We start from the raw sequence: 15,822 nt of genomic DNA, 5'->3' as shown, positions 1-15,822 counted from the left end.
TAATTAAAAATACATACGCTTTTTAGCGGTTTGCCGTTTCAGTTTTTTCTGAATTAAATCGTAATGCCTTTCAGGAAATTTTCGATACGCCCGGTCCACCCCCGTGAAGAAAATTATCACTGTGGGTGCGCATATCCAACCAAAGAGCATTTTTATTCGTGAAAATATTCCCCCCCCGACTGGATTCCGGGCTAGTTTTTAAAATCTTTTACCCTTTGTTTTACTTGGGGGGGTTTCGCTTTTTTTTGCGTTCCAAAAAACTTTCTGATTTTTCCATTGTTGATAGGAACGAATCCCTTTGGGACAAATACAGTTGTTTTGGGCCCCCTTTCGATCCTTCACTAAACCCTTATTGATCTTAGGATTGAAATTTCTTAAAACTAAAAACCGAAAATTACCCCCTTCATACTTTTTGCGGCACGTTGAGCTTAATATTCCAGAGTGTGTCAGATTGTCCAGAGGAATTTACGATGTCGTAGTATTCTATCATATAAAATAGGCGAGCCCTACCCGAAATAATAACCGGCTATCTGTCTCGCAAGTTCGGGTTGTGTGACTTTCTCAAACTCGAGGACTAATCCCTTCTATCGTATAGGATACATCGGGTCTGGCTGCGGATAACCTTGTTATAAGCCGTTAAAGGTAAGTTCATACTCCAGGCGATCGCCGAGAGCACTCTGATAAAATGGGTGCATGAGATTCTAGCAATTCGAAATCAAGCGGAATACAAAATCGATTACCATAAGCCTCCGCAATGGCGGCATCTCTAGCGATAGTGTTATCTTTATTATCCGCGTTAATACGCAATCGTGTCACATTACGGTTTGTAGTTAAAGTCAATACCTGATAAACCGGCGTTTCTTCGTTCTTGTCGAGTTCGCCAAAAGATCTCCATAAGTATAAAATACATCACTATCTTCAACGCTCATGATTCATTACCGGAAATGCGAATGGTTGTTTTTACGTACTATGGCTCTACCAATATTATCAACGAGTGTTCTGTTCACATCTGTTGTAGAAGTCAAAGAAATTTTGAATGCTAGTCGAACACTCCCCGGAACGATCACATCGTCAACACCTAAATTAGGAAAGCGTACAAGAAGTTGTTGATTCTGATCGATAGTTGACGGATTGTTAGTAATCACGACAGTCTGCCGCACGCCCTTTATCCCCCGCAGCTCCTGCAAACTTCTCATTGGATTAAGCTTTCTTCCACTCATTTTTTGTTTTATATAGATATAAGGATATAACTTTATATTATAAGTTTAATATGGCGGAAGGGTTCGCAGAAGGTGGTGAGTCAATAATAGAATCTGGTTCCTTGCAAACAGAATTATTAAAGAACGCGGTTGATGATTACTATGATGCATTTGGACAAGAGCCCGATGTTGGGCGAAATTATGCCAATTTTGTACTTGATAGAAGAGGTACACTACGATTAAAAAATAATCCAGATTTTAATATCATTAACGTCCGCACGAAACAACCCCTAGCACTTTCAACACTAGCGGGAAAACCTGGTGGAGCAAATATTATTCGCGAGGAACTTGGTTTTGTAGACTGGAGGAGGAGGAACCCCCAAACGGTCGCGGCTCTCCAAAAGGTTGAAGCCAAACTGAGCGAAGAAATTGAGATGGATGATTTCTCACCAAATACAATTGATGAAGTACTTAAAACTATAGATGATCCTCCCTCACCGATGAACTGGGTGGTTATATTCGTGAACCTCAAAGGTTTAGACAAAGCCATGCAAAGACAGCGCGGTAATCTTTCTGACAACCTCTCAAACTCTCTCACCTGGATGAAGAAATATCAACTTTAAAAATAAGAATTCAGTCTGCGGAACTAGCTGATAAAGATGAAAGCGAAATCAAACCCTTGCGTTTACAATTAGACGATCTAAACATCGAGCGTGCTGCACGACTAGAAGCGATTATCAACACACAAAGAAGCGCTGCGATCTCAAATCAGCAGAACGCGTGAAACGATACGCAGAATTCTTGAGGAGGACACAACACTAGCGGAACGTATTCGAACGCTTTTTAGAGAACAAGGCATTACTATCGTTTCCATTCTTACTGCCTTTGGTATGATTATCAGCACTATCGTTTTGGCCGTCACGGGTGGAGGGGGCGCTCCACGGGTGCCGGGTAAAAAGATGACAACTGGATAAGAAAAAGACTTAAAGATTTGGGAGAATTACTTAAAAAATTAGGTTTAAAGGCGATTGATGCCCTCCCAGGAGTCACTGAGGCTATTGTTTCGTGGTTATTAAGCACGTTGGGTAAAGCGGTTGGGTGGTTAGCCAACATCCTGTGGGCACTCGTGCTCGGTGCTGGCCTCCTCCTGTTTGATTATTTAAAGAAGAGAAAGTAAATACCACCTAGACCTATCAATCCTAAAGTAAGAGCGACTTTATAGTCTTTGTGAGTTGTTGGCTCTTCTTCGTACGATACTTTCGCTGGTTTGAGTTTAAATTTGTTATCTGAAGAACCTGCACCATACAGAAAGGGTCTATTACCAGCACCGGTAGCTATTGCAAATCCTGGTCGAGATGTTTGTATTAATTTTTTATTTCTATAGGTAAGAGTGAACCACCCGCGAATGCCTAACAAAACTCTCGTTTCACCCGCTCCTGTCCTCGGTGTTGTCAAAGGCTTGTGTGATTTATAATCGAGCACCGTATTACTCGCATCAAGCATTGCCAAGTCTGCATCAGAAGGTGGCACAAGAGCCCAGTGACCTCTAGACCATTGAAGAGCTTTTCCTGATGGGGCAACAAAATAGTATGCATTGGTGGAACACTTTGGGTAGGTGGAACACTTGGATGTTGAGTAGGTGGAACACTTGGATGTTGAGTAGGTGGAACACTCTGGGTAGGTGGTACAATGTGTGGTAGTTCGTTTAATCCATCATTAACACACCAATATTCTGTTCTTCTGTCGCAATGACAATTTTATTATTATAATTAATGCGTGTACCAACCCTCAATGCCATATCAGATGGGGCCATATAAAGGCCAACACCAAATGCAAAGTTTACTTCGGATCTCGCGTACTGGAGAACGTCCTGGTATTTTTTTATTGCCGTTTGTAGGTTTCGGGGCATTAATCGCATCTTCAACATTGGCTAAAAATTGTTTTTGCGCATCAAATCCAGTTCCTTTTGTTGTTATACTCGTGCGCGTTTGCGCTTGTGACCCTATTAGAGCCCACACATAAGTGCGAATGCTATCGTTGAGACGAACTATCCCCGCATGTGTAAAACCCAACCCCTTATCAGGAATAAATGTTGTCCAAGCCCGGGTGATGTCCACCGTATGTCTGATTTTATCGTGGGGGCTAAAGAACACAGGTCCCTCTCCTCTGTTTCTCATTGCCTGTCGTGCAGCCCCACCAGGGGTCTCAGCCTGAATAAATTCTCCCAAACCAAAGCCATGCTTTTCTATTTTCTGTCCCAATCCCTCTGCCCAAATTCGGCACACAAACGCTGATAAACTGTTTTATCAAACGGATTATTATACATGTTAAATGCTTGGTCGGTGGGTAGTGGGATTTTTAAACTCGTCCAATAACCTCCGAATCTGATAGTAAAAATGAAACCTATACACGGCTCGAAATAAACGGATCAGAAGCTTGAAAATGTTCTTCCGTTACTCCACATCCGGCGGTCGCGCACATACCACAAAATTGATTTGATTCTGCCACCACACTATCGGGTTGTTTCTCCACGCAAGCCAGGCTGCATTCATCTCCCCAGTCATAGTGGGGTTCGCATAAGACTGAAAAACATCGGGAAACTTGGCGGTAAAAGAATATTCGCTGTTCTCGTAGATCATTTGTGTACAACTTATTCTTTTTTCTTTATACCCGGTTGTATAGGACGTGTCCTTATTGAAGCTGTAAATTTTCTATTCATAGCTATGTATATAATAACAACCGATATTCAAAAAGACGAATTACCGCGGTGCATATCTAATCAAAGTGGAAGACTAGAAATCACGCTGCGTGAAATAACTTATTATCCCAACTGGAAAAATATCAGTGATGAGCTCGGAAACAATTTCTTTACTACTACTGATCGTAAGATAATAATCCAGATGGTTATTATAATGTGTGTGAATTGAATAAAGAAGTGTTCACCCCCCACGGTGCAGAGTTAGACTTGCACGCTCCGAGTGGCTATCTGAGAATAAAGAGCACCAAATCGATTGAACTTTCTGAGCGTCTTGCACATACTCTGGGGTTCCCAAAAAAACTCATCGCGCCGGGAATAATGGTGATAGGAAACAGGCATCTGCGGCTCGCGATACATAAAGCACTTTACATTCACCTCTCTCAAATTAGTACCACCGATAATTTCTCTATAACGGATTGCCTTCTACGTTGTTACAATCAATCCCAGTAGAAAATGAAAGATGCGGGGGTGGTCGAACAACCACGTTGACATCACCCCAATACAAAAGACTTTCTCACGGAGATTTACCACGTTTAACACTTTCTATAGTAGATGAAAATCATAATCCCGTTTCTATTGATTATTTAAATATTACATTACATATAAGATATGTCTGAACCCTGCACTACACTCAGTTTAGTTGATCTCGGAGATACAGAGGGATTTGATGTGTCGGGAAAAGAAATCAATTGTACGCCTTCCAACTTTCTGAAGGAACATACAAAAGAAAAGAAGTAAAAATTGGTGATATCGTGAGTGAGGATGATGTTGTCAATGATGAGCCCTATCAACTGGTTCGTTTAAACGGTACATGGCAGCTAAAACCCCTCGACAAGTGTATGGTAGATTTTAAAATTGAATCACCTTACATTATCCAAGAAGGAAATAATATTTATAGAATAAAAAACAGTGGCTGGATGTTCATTGATTTAAAAGCGTTTGATGTAGATTTAGTAATATACCAGGGGAGGTGTTATGTGCTTGAGAAATACTCGAAGCTTCTTGATTCTGTATTTGAATTACATTTTTATGGGTCAAACGTTTCCGTATGGGGCTTCCGTTTCCGTATTATTTATGATGTAATTCTCGGTGAAGAGTCTGATGATTTTGTAGAAGTTTTTGAAGGGTTTTACATTAAATGGCCCCAAAATCTTGCAAATCAACCCCTAAGAATCACCATTGAAAAACAAGATGATGGTACGTCCTATGATTTTATACCACAGGGTAGTCATATAGAATTCTCGCTTGAAGGTATTGCCACAAAACAGAAAACTGGTTTTTTTTGGATCTTCCCCCTTCTTCCTCAAAATATTTCCTTTAGAAGACTACGTTGCGCCCAATTTGAACATTTAGAATATACTATAAATATTAGAAATGGTTGATCCCGGAGGGCCAGGAACACATAATATCAAACCCTGCACTATGCTCGGTTTGGTTGATCTCGGAGATACAGACGGATTTGATGTGTCGGGAATAGAAAATCAGTTGTACGCCTTCCAACTTTCTGAAGGAACGTACAAAAGAAAAGAAATAACGAGTAATGGTGGTGTCAACAAATTCAGCGAACTTGCAGACGTGAACGTTGACGGTGTTGTTGTGAACAAACCACATCATCTTGTTCTTTCCGACGATGATACGTGGGTACCTTATCCGGTGGATAACTGGGATTTAGACTTTGAAATAAAACAACCCTATGTTAGTATTGGAAGAAATCACGCTCTACAAAAAATACAAAATAGTGGTAAACTGTTGGCTTCCTATCATACGCGTAAAGATCTAATCGTCGTTACAGCGACGACTTTGGATATGTTATTGGTATGAAAGGTAAAAAGACTGGTACACTGCGGTTAATTAAAGAGTTTGATTTTAAGCCGCCTATTCAGGGGTCAACTATCGTTTTAGATATACTCCTTAGTGGGGGTGCCAGATGATTTTGTAGAAGTTTTAAAAGGGTTGCAGATAAAATGGCCTGGAAATCTTAAAAATAAACTCTTGAGAATTACCATCAAAATTCCAGTGGTGACCCATCTGATCAACCCGATCCCTCTATAGAATTCTCGCTCGAAGGTGTCATCAAACGTCCAGTGTTAGATAAAATATCTCTCGACTTTAATTCACATCGGACCTCTTCAGCTTAAAAGACTGCGCTACTCTCCTCATCCTGTTACCATAATTTTAAAAACAAAAAATGATTATTATAGAATAATGGAGTTTCGCCTACGAGAGATATCGAATATAAAAAACAACCTCGAAAAAGAGCGTGGTGAAAGAACTTTATTTTATAAAAAATATAAACGCGGTGTAAATATCGCTACAGCCGCGGATACAACGCTGACGACTCTTAGTCTCGCCCTTGGGGCATCGGGTGTTGGATTACTGTTGAGTGTCGCCGCTGCTCCCGTAGCTATTGGAATAGAAGTGGGAGCTGGTCTCCTTGGTGTGGTTGGTTTAACTTGTAAATTTATTCATAAAAAATTAATGTCACAAGCTATGAAGCACAACGAGATTCGCGTGTTGGCCGAGTCAAAACTGAACACTATAAATGATCTTATTTCAAAAGCATTAGAAGATGATAAAATAAGCGATGAAGAATTTAGTCTCATTCTGGCTGAAGTTGAAAAATTCAATGCAATGAAAACAGACATAAAATCGAAACACAAAACTCAGTTGTTAAAGAAAAATCTATTTGATATTCAAGATGGTAAACCATCCAAAAAGCTAACCAGGTCAAACGTTCATATGTGAACGGTTGACCCAACCTCCTCTCTTTAAGGACCCCATGACCATTTGGCTCTCCATACGCATATTTAAGCCGGTTTTTCGTTTTTATGCTTGAGGGCGGTATTGCGCGGTTTTGGGCTGGGGTCGGTTGTATGTAGAACCCCCATGACCGTTTCGCTCTCCATACACATATCCAACCATCATTTTTTTTTTTTTATCTTGTGATTTGGCTCTCCATACACATATTTAAGCCGAAAAAACCGATTGCACGGGTTGTTTTTTTTTATGCTTGAGGGCGGTATTGGACGGTTTTGAGCTAAAATCAGTTGTATATAGAACCCCCATCCCTTATACTACTCAATGTGCAGTGTGGGACAATGTTGCCATCAGTGGAAGGGAAACACAGTGGATGGCAAAATGCCTGGAGGTCGGTGACGCGAGACGGGCGCAATAGCCGAGTGGTGAAAGCGTTGGACTTTCAATCTGAGGGTCTCGGGTTCGAATCTCGGTAATGGGGCCTGGTGGGTAAAGGGTGGAGATTTTTCTGATCTCCTAGATGCAGACCTGCTTGTGCCTGAGCCCCCTTCGTGTGTATACGCAAGCAGATGATCAAATGTGAACGTCAAAGATCCTGCAATCCATGTCAGCGTTCGGTGGGTTATGGAGACAAGAACATACCCAGCATTCACCCCCCCGAAAACGGAGTGTGGCTGTCTACATAGCGGGGTAAAAACGGTCATACGCGTAAAAGCCATTCATGTACATATGAGTGAACGTGGGAGTTGCAGCCCACGAACGAAAAAGAAGAAGGGTGACGTGCAAAGGGGGGTGTTTGGGGTGTGTGGGGGGGGTAGGGGGGGCGAGGAGGGGGTACCCAAGATGTGGAGGAAGAGACGCCAGACATGCTGACCAGAGAGAGGACATGAGACCCAGAGCAGGCTGGCTACTCGTCTGCCCTGACCCAAAGGCTGACATGACTGTGCATTCGAGTCAGGCAGAATGTGTCACCAAAAAATTGTCATGGATTTGTCGATCGTCTTTGGGTGGATTCCTATGATGACACTTTGTGTGTATGACAGTAGTCATGTTTGTGCCTCTACTATTCTCTTGGGCTTTGACTGTTTCAAAAAGAAGAAGACAAACCGCCCGCAGCATGTCGGATGTGATCTTACCTCCGATGTCGTTTTTAGTTAACCAACACTGGTGCACCACCACAGGGGGCTGTGCTGTGACCAGTGTTATTTCTTACTATGTATACAAGAAGTCATTTGCAGCTTATTATTTTGTGAACGGACAATGACTCTCAAACTAGGAGGCAAGATTGCACTGGCTCTTTGTGCTGCAGCCTTGGGGGATAGTTGGCCTATGGGAACCATCCCAACGCCGACCGTCCTAAAACCCCCTTGACCGAGAGAGTGGGGATGTAACTTGGGCAAGACACTCTCCGCTAAAATCAAATTCTAGCCCAGATAGTCGGAACAGCCGTTGCCTCCTCTGCAGTTCTGATAGTCAACTCGGGTACGACTGACTCCCATACATACGTACACAGTTGACTGAAAGTCCCCTCGCCATGACGTTGACGTACAAGCGGACAGCGTATGATCACGACATGGTTGATCTCAAACAGCAACCAAACGACGGCGAACAGCAACTAAACGACGGGCTCGCGGTAGCCGTATGGTTGGACTTTTAAGGATCCCGGGTTCGGATCTCGGTGACGGCGCCTGGTGGGGTAAAAGGTGGAGATTTTTCCGATTTTTCACAGGTCAACATGTGCAGACCTGTTAGTGCCTTAACCTCCTTGTGTGTATATCGCACGAGGAAGAGCGAGTACCGCGCGCATTAAAGATACTGAAATCCCTGTCAGCGTTCCACGGTGGGTTATGGAAACAAGAATATACCCCATCATGCGAACACACACCCTGAAAACGGAGCATGGCTGCCTGCATTATGGGGATAAACATGTATCCATATCATGTCATATCTTTTTGCTCCTAAGATAGACCGTGATGTGTGCGCGAGTTTATAAGCTTTACAATCTGAACATTTTTGAACAGGTGTTACGGTGCTGACAACTTTTAGAAAACTCAAAATTTTCCTCGCTTTGTTTATTATAATGTACTCAGCAACACCATCACATCCGCCGCTAATATTTTTTGCAGCAACCAGAGCGGAAGCGAGAATGGCGGCAGTTACTACGGCAGTTTTTAGATGAAATAGACCTCTGTTTGCGGGCTAGCAACAGCAATAGAGTGGAAGGATATCCTCTGCAAGGACAGTAGTAGTAGTAGGCCTCCTTCGGTCATGGCTGACCATGGATAAAGTATATCCGACCTATTGTCTAATTGGGCTGTCTGCTTGGACCAAGCAGCGTCGCCTGTGACTGCAGAGACCGATGCGAGAGAGACAGTCTCTGTCGCAGCGGTCACATATGTAAGCTGATGCTGATCTGTTGGCTGCCGTCCCTTTTCTGCGAGCTCGCTTTTCTGCTGCAGCAGCTGACAGTTTGTCCTCACCAATCCGTAGCTGATTCTTGAGAGTGCTTCTCCAACTGTTGCGGTCATCGGCAAGGTTTTCCCAGGACTCAGTGTTGATCTCTGCAAGGACAGATCGCAAAGAAAACAGCAGTTGATTCTCCCACTTCTGCTGATGCTAAGCACATGAACAATTTATTAAGAAGACTTTGGAAGCAGACGCTTTGGTGGTAAACATACATTTTCAGCCAGGGTCCCAAAACAGCATGGGCGGATGATGATTGTTATATTAATGATGAAAAGAAGAGGTACAGTTTTCGAGTTCGTGCCTGTGGCGATAATGATGATGGTTAATTTTTAAAATCTGGCAAAGCACGTTTCCGCGATCTGACAACGTGCTGGAACGATAAATACAGGTGGCGTTCCTGCATCTCTTTTGACTCGTTTGTGTAAACAAAGTGATTCTATGTTATAACATGGTTTCATGGTAACATGGTTGTCTGTGTGTGTGTGTGTCTGTTGAAAATTTCGACGCTGTTATTTTCTTTGGAAATACTTTATCATTCAACACAAAATTTAGCATATACATAGGAAAAAATATATTCCTTCCACTCATACTGTTTTTCGTGACAATGCCCTTTCAAGATGGGCACAGAAAAAAAGTTTTTTAAAGAAGCCAAATCATTTGCACAATGAATTTACTGTTACATTTTTTATTTCTACTTCTATTCATAAAACTTGACTCTTTGATTCGATATTCTGAAAGAATGTTCAACAGCAGTCACTTTTATCATTTTTTGTTCAAATAGGAAATTCTTTCGTTTAGTCTGAAAGTTACATTGATGAATAAATCTCTTTGGGGCTGCTAATTGAAGGGGAGATAAGTCACGTTGTGAAACATGGGCATTAATTTGTTTTTAAACTGATCTTTCTCATCTAAAACATTACATTTTGAAAACATTATTTGATACATAGAAAGGATTTTGTGTTTTTATACTCAATTTGAAGACCTTTCACAAGGTACATTCTCCCAAGTTGTATTTTTTCGGGAAACAGCAGATTGTACACAATGTGACGTAATTTAGAGGGGAAAAAAATACGTCATACTGTGAACGTCAGAGATTAGTGACGTTTAACAAGGCTTCTTGACAGGATGGCTTTTTTCTTCTTCTTTTTCTTTTCTTTGTCACAATTCCTTTGTTCAATAAAGTATGCATAATTATCACAAGTGAGTCTTGAAGGTCTTGCCTCTCTTGTTCTTTCATCGTGGAAGTTTACCATCTACGATGTTACAATAGTAGAAGAAGTAGAATTATAAATAGCAGCAGCAGCAGTAACAGTAGTAGTAGCAGCAGAAAAAAACCGCCGAAAATACCAAGGTTTATTGGCATTGTTTTTCAATACATTCATGTTTTTTGTTGCTTTGAATTTTTTTTCTTGTTTGTTCCTTGCATAAACGGTTATATTTTCTTTTGAACATCATCACCATAACATTTCCATACTACATTTTTCATCAATACAGCGAAAAGATAACTAATAACACATTTGATACGGTACAGAATACAGATTTAGAAATATACTTTATTTGAATTCTTTTAACTTGTTTTATCTGTTTCTTTATGCGTAAAATTTTACTTTTGGGTCGTTAAATTTTCAAACAAAGAAGTTTGTTTTCTTTTTTAAAAAATCCATCCAACTAAATCGCCTAAAAGACGTTTAGTCCATTTAGTAATGAATGAAAAAAGTCAGGCACATAAGAGTAGTATTCTAATTTACAAACTGGACAACAACATATGTATATATAGAGAGAGATTCAATATACATATTTAGTGCATACATACATACATACATACATACATACATAACTTAATGTACCAGACAAAGAAATCATTGTGGGTTTATGGTCTGAGCGTTTGTTTGCGCGCGCGCGCGCGCGCGTGTGTGTGTGTCTCTGTGTCTGTGTCTGTGTATATGTATGTTGGTTGGTCATTAATTTCCGGTATATTCACTAAAATGTACGTAGGTATAAACATATATATATATATATATATATATATATATATATATATATAGATAGATAGATAGATAGATAGATAGATAGATAGATAGATAGATAGATAGATAGATATAGTGTGTGTGTCTGTGTGTCTCTGTGTGTGTCTGTCTGTCTGTATGTGTGTCTGTGTGTGTCTGTGTGTGTCTGTCTGTCTGTGTCTGTCCGTCTGTCTGTCTGTTTCTGCGTCTGCAAGAGAGGTGGCGTGCGTGCGTGTAAATAATGGCGCGTTGTTGCAAAGCTACAAAATCATTAATAACCGCTGTTTTAAAGAGTTATGATTAAAAACTCTACACAACAGTATGTCTCACACGCACTTGGTGCCAGAATAAAGGAATCAATTCAAGTAATGTTTCTTTAGCCATTACTGTCATGACAAAAAGCTGACATGTTTTCAGACGACAAACCACGGATGATGAACAAGATACCGTTCTTTCCAGGAAAAACAAATGTCTGCCTTTGAAGAAAGAAACGTATTTTTGCGATAATTTTGGTGTGGGGCGATTCAATGATAATTCTCCAGCTTCGTTAATCAAAGTCTAAGCTCTTTTTCTTTTTCATGTATGCTAAATAGTATATAACACTTACTCATGTTAGCTGTATTCGCGTATGACCAAAAATATGTGCCTTGTGAACAAGATCGAGATCCGTTTCATAAATTTGATTCCTGAGAGGGTAATATCTGCTGGTGATGATATTCTAAAAGGAGAGAGAGAGAGAGAGAGAGAGAGAGAGAGAGAGAGAGAGAGAGAGAGAGAGACTTATAACAAGTTATATTCATCTTGTTTTGTACTTCATAAGTTCTCTTTCAACAAATTACAAATATTATAAGATGTTTAGTTTGTATCTGCCAAAGTGTGCGAAATTCACCTTCTGGCAATTTATAGCCACCTATAACAAAATCGATGTATTCTTTCAAAATCACAACTGTCAGCAATAAATTGACCTTTATTCATATTTGCGACGTTGTACATTCGGCAAAATGATGATAGATTTTGTGTACTAAAACTGAAAAATTTAATAGAGTATTGAACTGATTAACCTGCAGGGTTTTTTTTAAAACTTTGGAGTGGAAAGTTTGAAGTGGCGACTCGTTTTAATTGTTTGTTTTTCTTATCCTTGTATAGTTATTAACGCGGCGATAGCCTTGAGATGGCCTTAGTGGTCGGCGAGGCTCTAAGCACCATAATTTCATTTCAACCTGCAGGTGTATCATGTCGAATCATTCATGTCGTGTTGTGAATCGTAACTGGCTCGTGATAAAATTGCCTGTAAAATGTAGCATGTTATTTAGGCTGTTCAAATACCTCTCCTTCTTGTTCGTCACGTGGACACACCAGTCTAGGCTATTCAAATTCACGAACAGGCTGATGTGTCTGACCAGCTTGTGTGATTCAGTGTTAATGGAGGGGGGTGGGTTGGGGGGGGGGGGGTGTTGTTGTTGTTTTGTTTTTCTTTCCATTTTTACTTTTTCTTTAGCCGAGGCCACCAGTTGGGTGTACTGTGAACTCAATTGCGAAGAACTGGCCACACAACTAAGAGTCATCCATTAAGAAATCTTTCATGAGTTTGTTTGTAAAAACAAAGTAACGATCAATAGCATAGCATAGCATAGCATAGTATAGTATCATGTGATATGATATGATACGATATGTTATGTTATATGTGCTTTGATGTGATGTGACGTGATATGATGTGATGTGACTTGACGTGATGTCATGACATAATATAATATAATATGATATAATATAATATAATACCATATGATAAGTCGTTGAATCAAGGTCAACTGCAGACTCCAGACTTCTATAAAGAAAATGTTCTTGCAAACGCGTTAAAAAACAAAATAAAATGAACCGAATCAAAATACAAGCAGGAAGGCATACCCGCACTACTACGCTGTGACAAGTCCACAAAGAAACAGTCATGCATACACATACACATAGTGAATTTTTAAATTGCAGTAACTTTGGAGAAGATAGCATGCTGCTGTCAGTTTGTGGTGGTGCAATTTTCCATGAGAATGTCAAGGGGCTGACCACTGGACGTTGCTGATCTTCTGAACTCCTTTCTACTTTTTTTTCTGGTTCATTTTCTTTGTGGCTTGGCAGACTTGGTGTGGGTTACAAATATGATCAGCTACCAGCGGTGACAGCCCTTGAGAAAACTGTGAGTAAAAGCCGTTGGATGTTGTATTCTTCCTTTCAGTCTGGGAGTGTAAATGAAAGCTGTAAACTCAAAAGAAGTGCATATCACTGAAAACACGAAAACAGTAAAGCGTTTATAGATACCAAAATGACATCGATCATTGATGTGACGTTAAACAGTTTTGTCCAGTCTGGAAGTACGAATGAAAATGTTGCAATCCAAAGCAACTTATCAGAACACTCGCAAGTGGTTTTTCAGAACACTTCACTTCGAACTGATTGTATCAAAATCGTGTTTAGTGAGATGGAGTTCTTACCCTGGGACAATCCTGACAACCTTGTTAGCGCAGAAGTAGAAGAAATCGTAAGTCGAATAAAAAGCAATGTGCTTGTGCTCCTGTTTCTGATTGGTGGACCAGCTAACGTCATCAACATGGCGGTGTTTTACAACCAGGGCCTAAATGATCGTGTCAACTTGTGTCTGTTTGCCTTGTCTCTGGCCGATGAGTTACATCTGTTCAATTCAGCATTGCATTTCGGTGAACAAGTGTATTTACAATTCACCACAAAAGAGCCGTTCGGTCCAGTTTCCACCATTTTAAGCAATAACAATTTGGGGGGACTACTAGGCTTCTACTATGTTTCTTATGTGCTGTCTGCCATAGCGGCCACAGAGAGATGCCTTTGTGTTTACGACCCGCTCAGATTTCAAACGCTGCTAAGCACCAAGGCGATGGCTGTCATTGTCATTGTGGTTTTCATCGTCGTCCTCGGTCTCTTTTTCACCGTGTCGGTTCGCTATCGTGTTGGATGTGTTCATGACCCAGTAGCTAACGTCATTGTCATGACAGGCATTGAGGGGGAATTCTACAAAGCTCATAAAGAATTCATCGATGCGCTAGAAAGTTCCATCTTTGGTTTCGGGCTTCCTGGGGTTGTGATGATCGTGGTGATGACAACGACGATGATGACGATCGTGAGACTTCGCCAGGTTGTCAGGTGGCGATCTGAAACGTCCTCAGCCATCTCAGCCCGTGAACTGGCTGTTACAAAGATGCTCGTTGCTAACTCCGTTTTCTTTATTGCGTGTCTTACCCCTGTTATCGTGAACCGCACCAGCTGGCTTTTCTTCCCAGACATAAACAGTGGAGGACGCCATTACAATGTCTTCCTCATAGGGTTGTGGTCTGGTCAGATGTTTTCTTACATCAATGCTACCTTCAACTTCTTTGTGTACTACTCTATGGGATCTCGCTACCGGGAGACGCTTTGGGGGTTGTTCGGTAGAAAGACGCCGCCAAAGAAGCATTGAGAACTGTGGTTATGTTGCTAGTGTAAAAGGCGTTCGTGGAATTGGCAGATAAATTGGATATCATTTCTAAATAATGTCCATGGGTAAAAAATGCAGCCACAGTTACGTTATCTTTACAGTCCGTTTTCTCAGAATGACAATTTTACAGTCACGTCCTTGCTTAGGAAAACTATATATCTTGGGTTTGAGTGGAGACATTTCAATCAGTGAAAATTGGTGGGTGTATGCAAAAATGGCTGGTGAACCCTGTAAGACATATGACAGAACGCTAGCTGGTGCAGTTGTCATGCAAATAAAGAATAATGACGAATATATATATATATTTTTTTTTAAGAAAAAAAAAAGATAAAACGTTCTCAGCTTTCTGAAATAAACAATAAAAGATTTTCTTAAAAAAAATCGAAATATATCTTGTGTTCTGTAGCCATATTTCTCTGACTTCATATCATAAAATAAGAAATTGAAGGTCGGGTTAGTAGTGTCAGATGTCCCAATGACGTTAGTACAAAAAATATTCACCATCCAACAACTTCTGTTTCTTTGGTCAGATTTGCTGATATATATATATATATATATATATATATATATATATATATACATATATATATATATGTATATATATATATCATAATAATAATAATTTTTTAATATAAAAATATTTTTAAAAAAACAAAAAACAAAAAACAACAAACAAACAACAACAACAAAACAAAACAAAAAAAAAACAGAAAAAAAAACTGCCGACTATTATTCAAGTGTTACAATAAAATTTCAAGTCTGTAACTTAATTCGAAGTAGGGAACCAAAAATATACATTTTTAGACGCCATGCGCCACCCTAAGAGCCAGTGCAATATTGTTTCCTAGTTAGAGAAGGCGTAGTCCTTCACAAAAGACTGAACTGCAAATGATTTCCCATTGCAGTGCAATCAAACACTGACTGATCATGCAGCTCTCACTTTGCTGGTTACCGTTGGCCCCACTGTAAGCTTATGTCAATATGCAATCTCCGATATAAGCCGAGCGCTGAGCCGGGAGAATAATTACAGTACGCACGTAAAAGACCAATATTTGACCTGGCATCAGCCAGGACTCATTCACCTTCCGTTGGCTGGCTGCCAGACACGCACGCGCGGATGAATTCATGCGTGTGTCCGGA

General features: G+C 40.4%; 1 protein-coding gene across 1 annotated transcript; it reads left to right on the top strand.

The window, feature by feature from the left end:
• The first annotated feature begins 11,556 nt into the window (after positions 1-11,556).
• LOC143282434 (uncharacterized) lies at positions 11,557-14,911 on the top strand. Its single transcript, XM_076588074.1, has 2 exons — positions 11,557-11,656; positions 13,170-14,911. Exon 2 carries the CDS (start codon positions 13,501-13,503, stop codon positions 14,662-14,664), a length of 1,164 nt encoding a protein of 387 aa, XP_076444189.1. The 5' UTR covers positions 11,557-11,656; positions 13,170-13,500; the 3' UTR covers positions 14,665-14,911.
• The last annotated feature ends 911 nt before the right edge of the window (positions 14,912-15,822 follow it).

Source organism: Babylonia areolata, chromosome 5 (genome assembly GCF_041734735.1).
Source record: "Babylonia areolata isolate BAREFJ2019XMU chromosome 5, ASM4173473v1, whole genome shotgun sequence".
Lineage (NCBI taxonomy): Eukaryota > Metazoa > Mollusca > Gastropoda > Neogastropoda > Buccinidae > Babylonia > Babylonia areolata.
The sequence above is the reverse complement of the archived record's forward strand: the minus strand, read 5'-3'. Positions and strand labels throughout refer to the sequence as shown.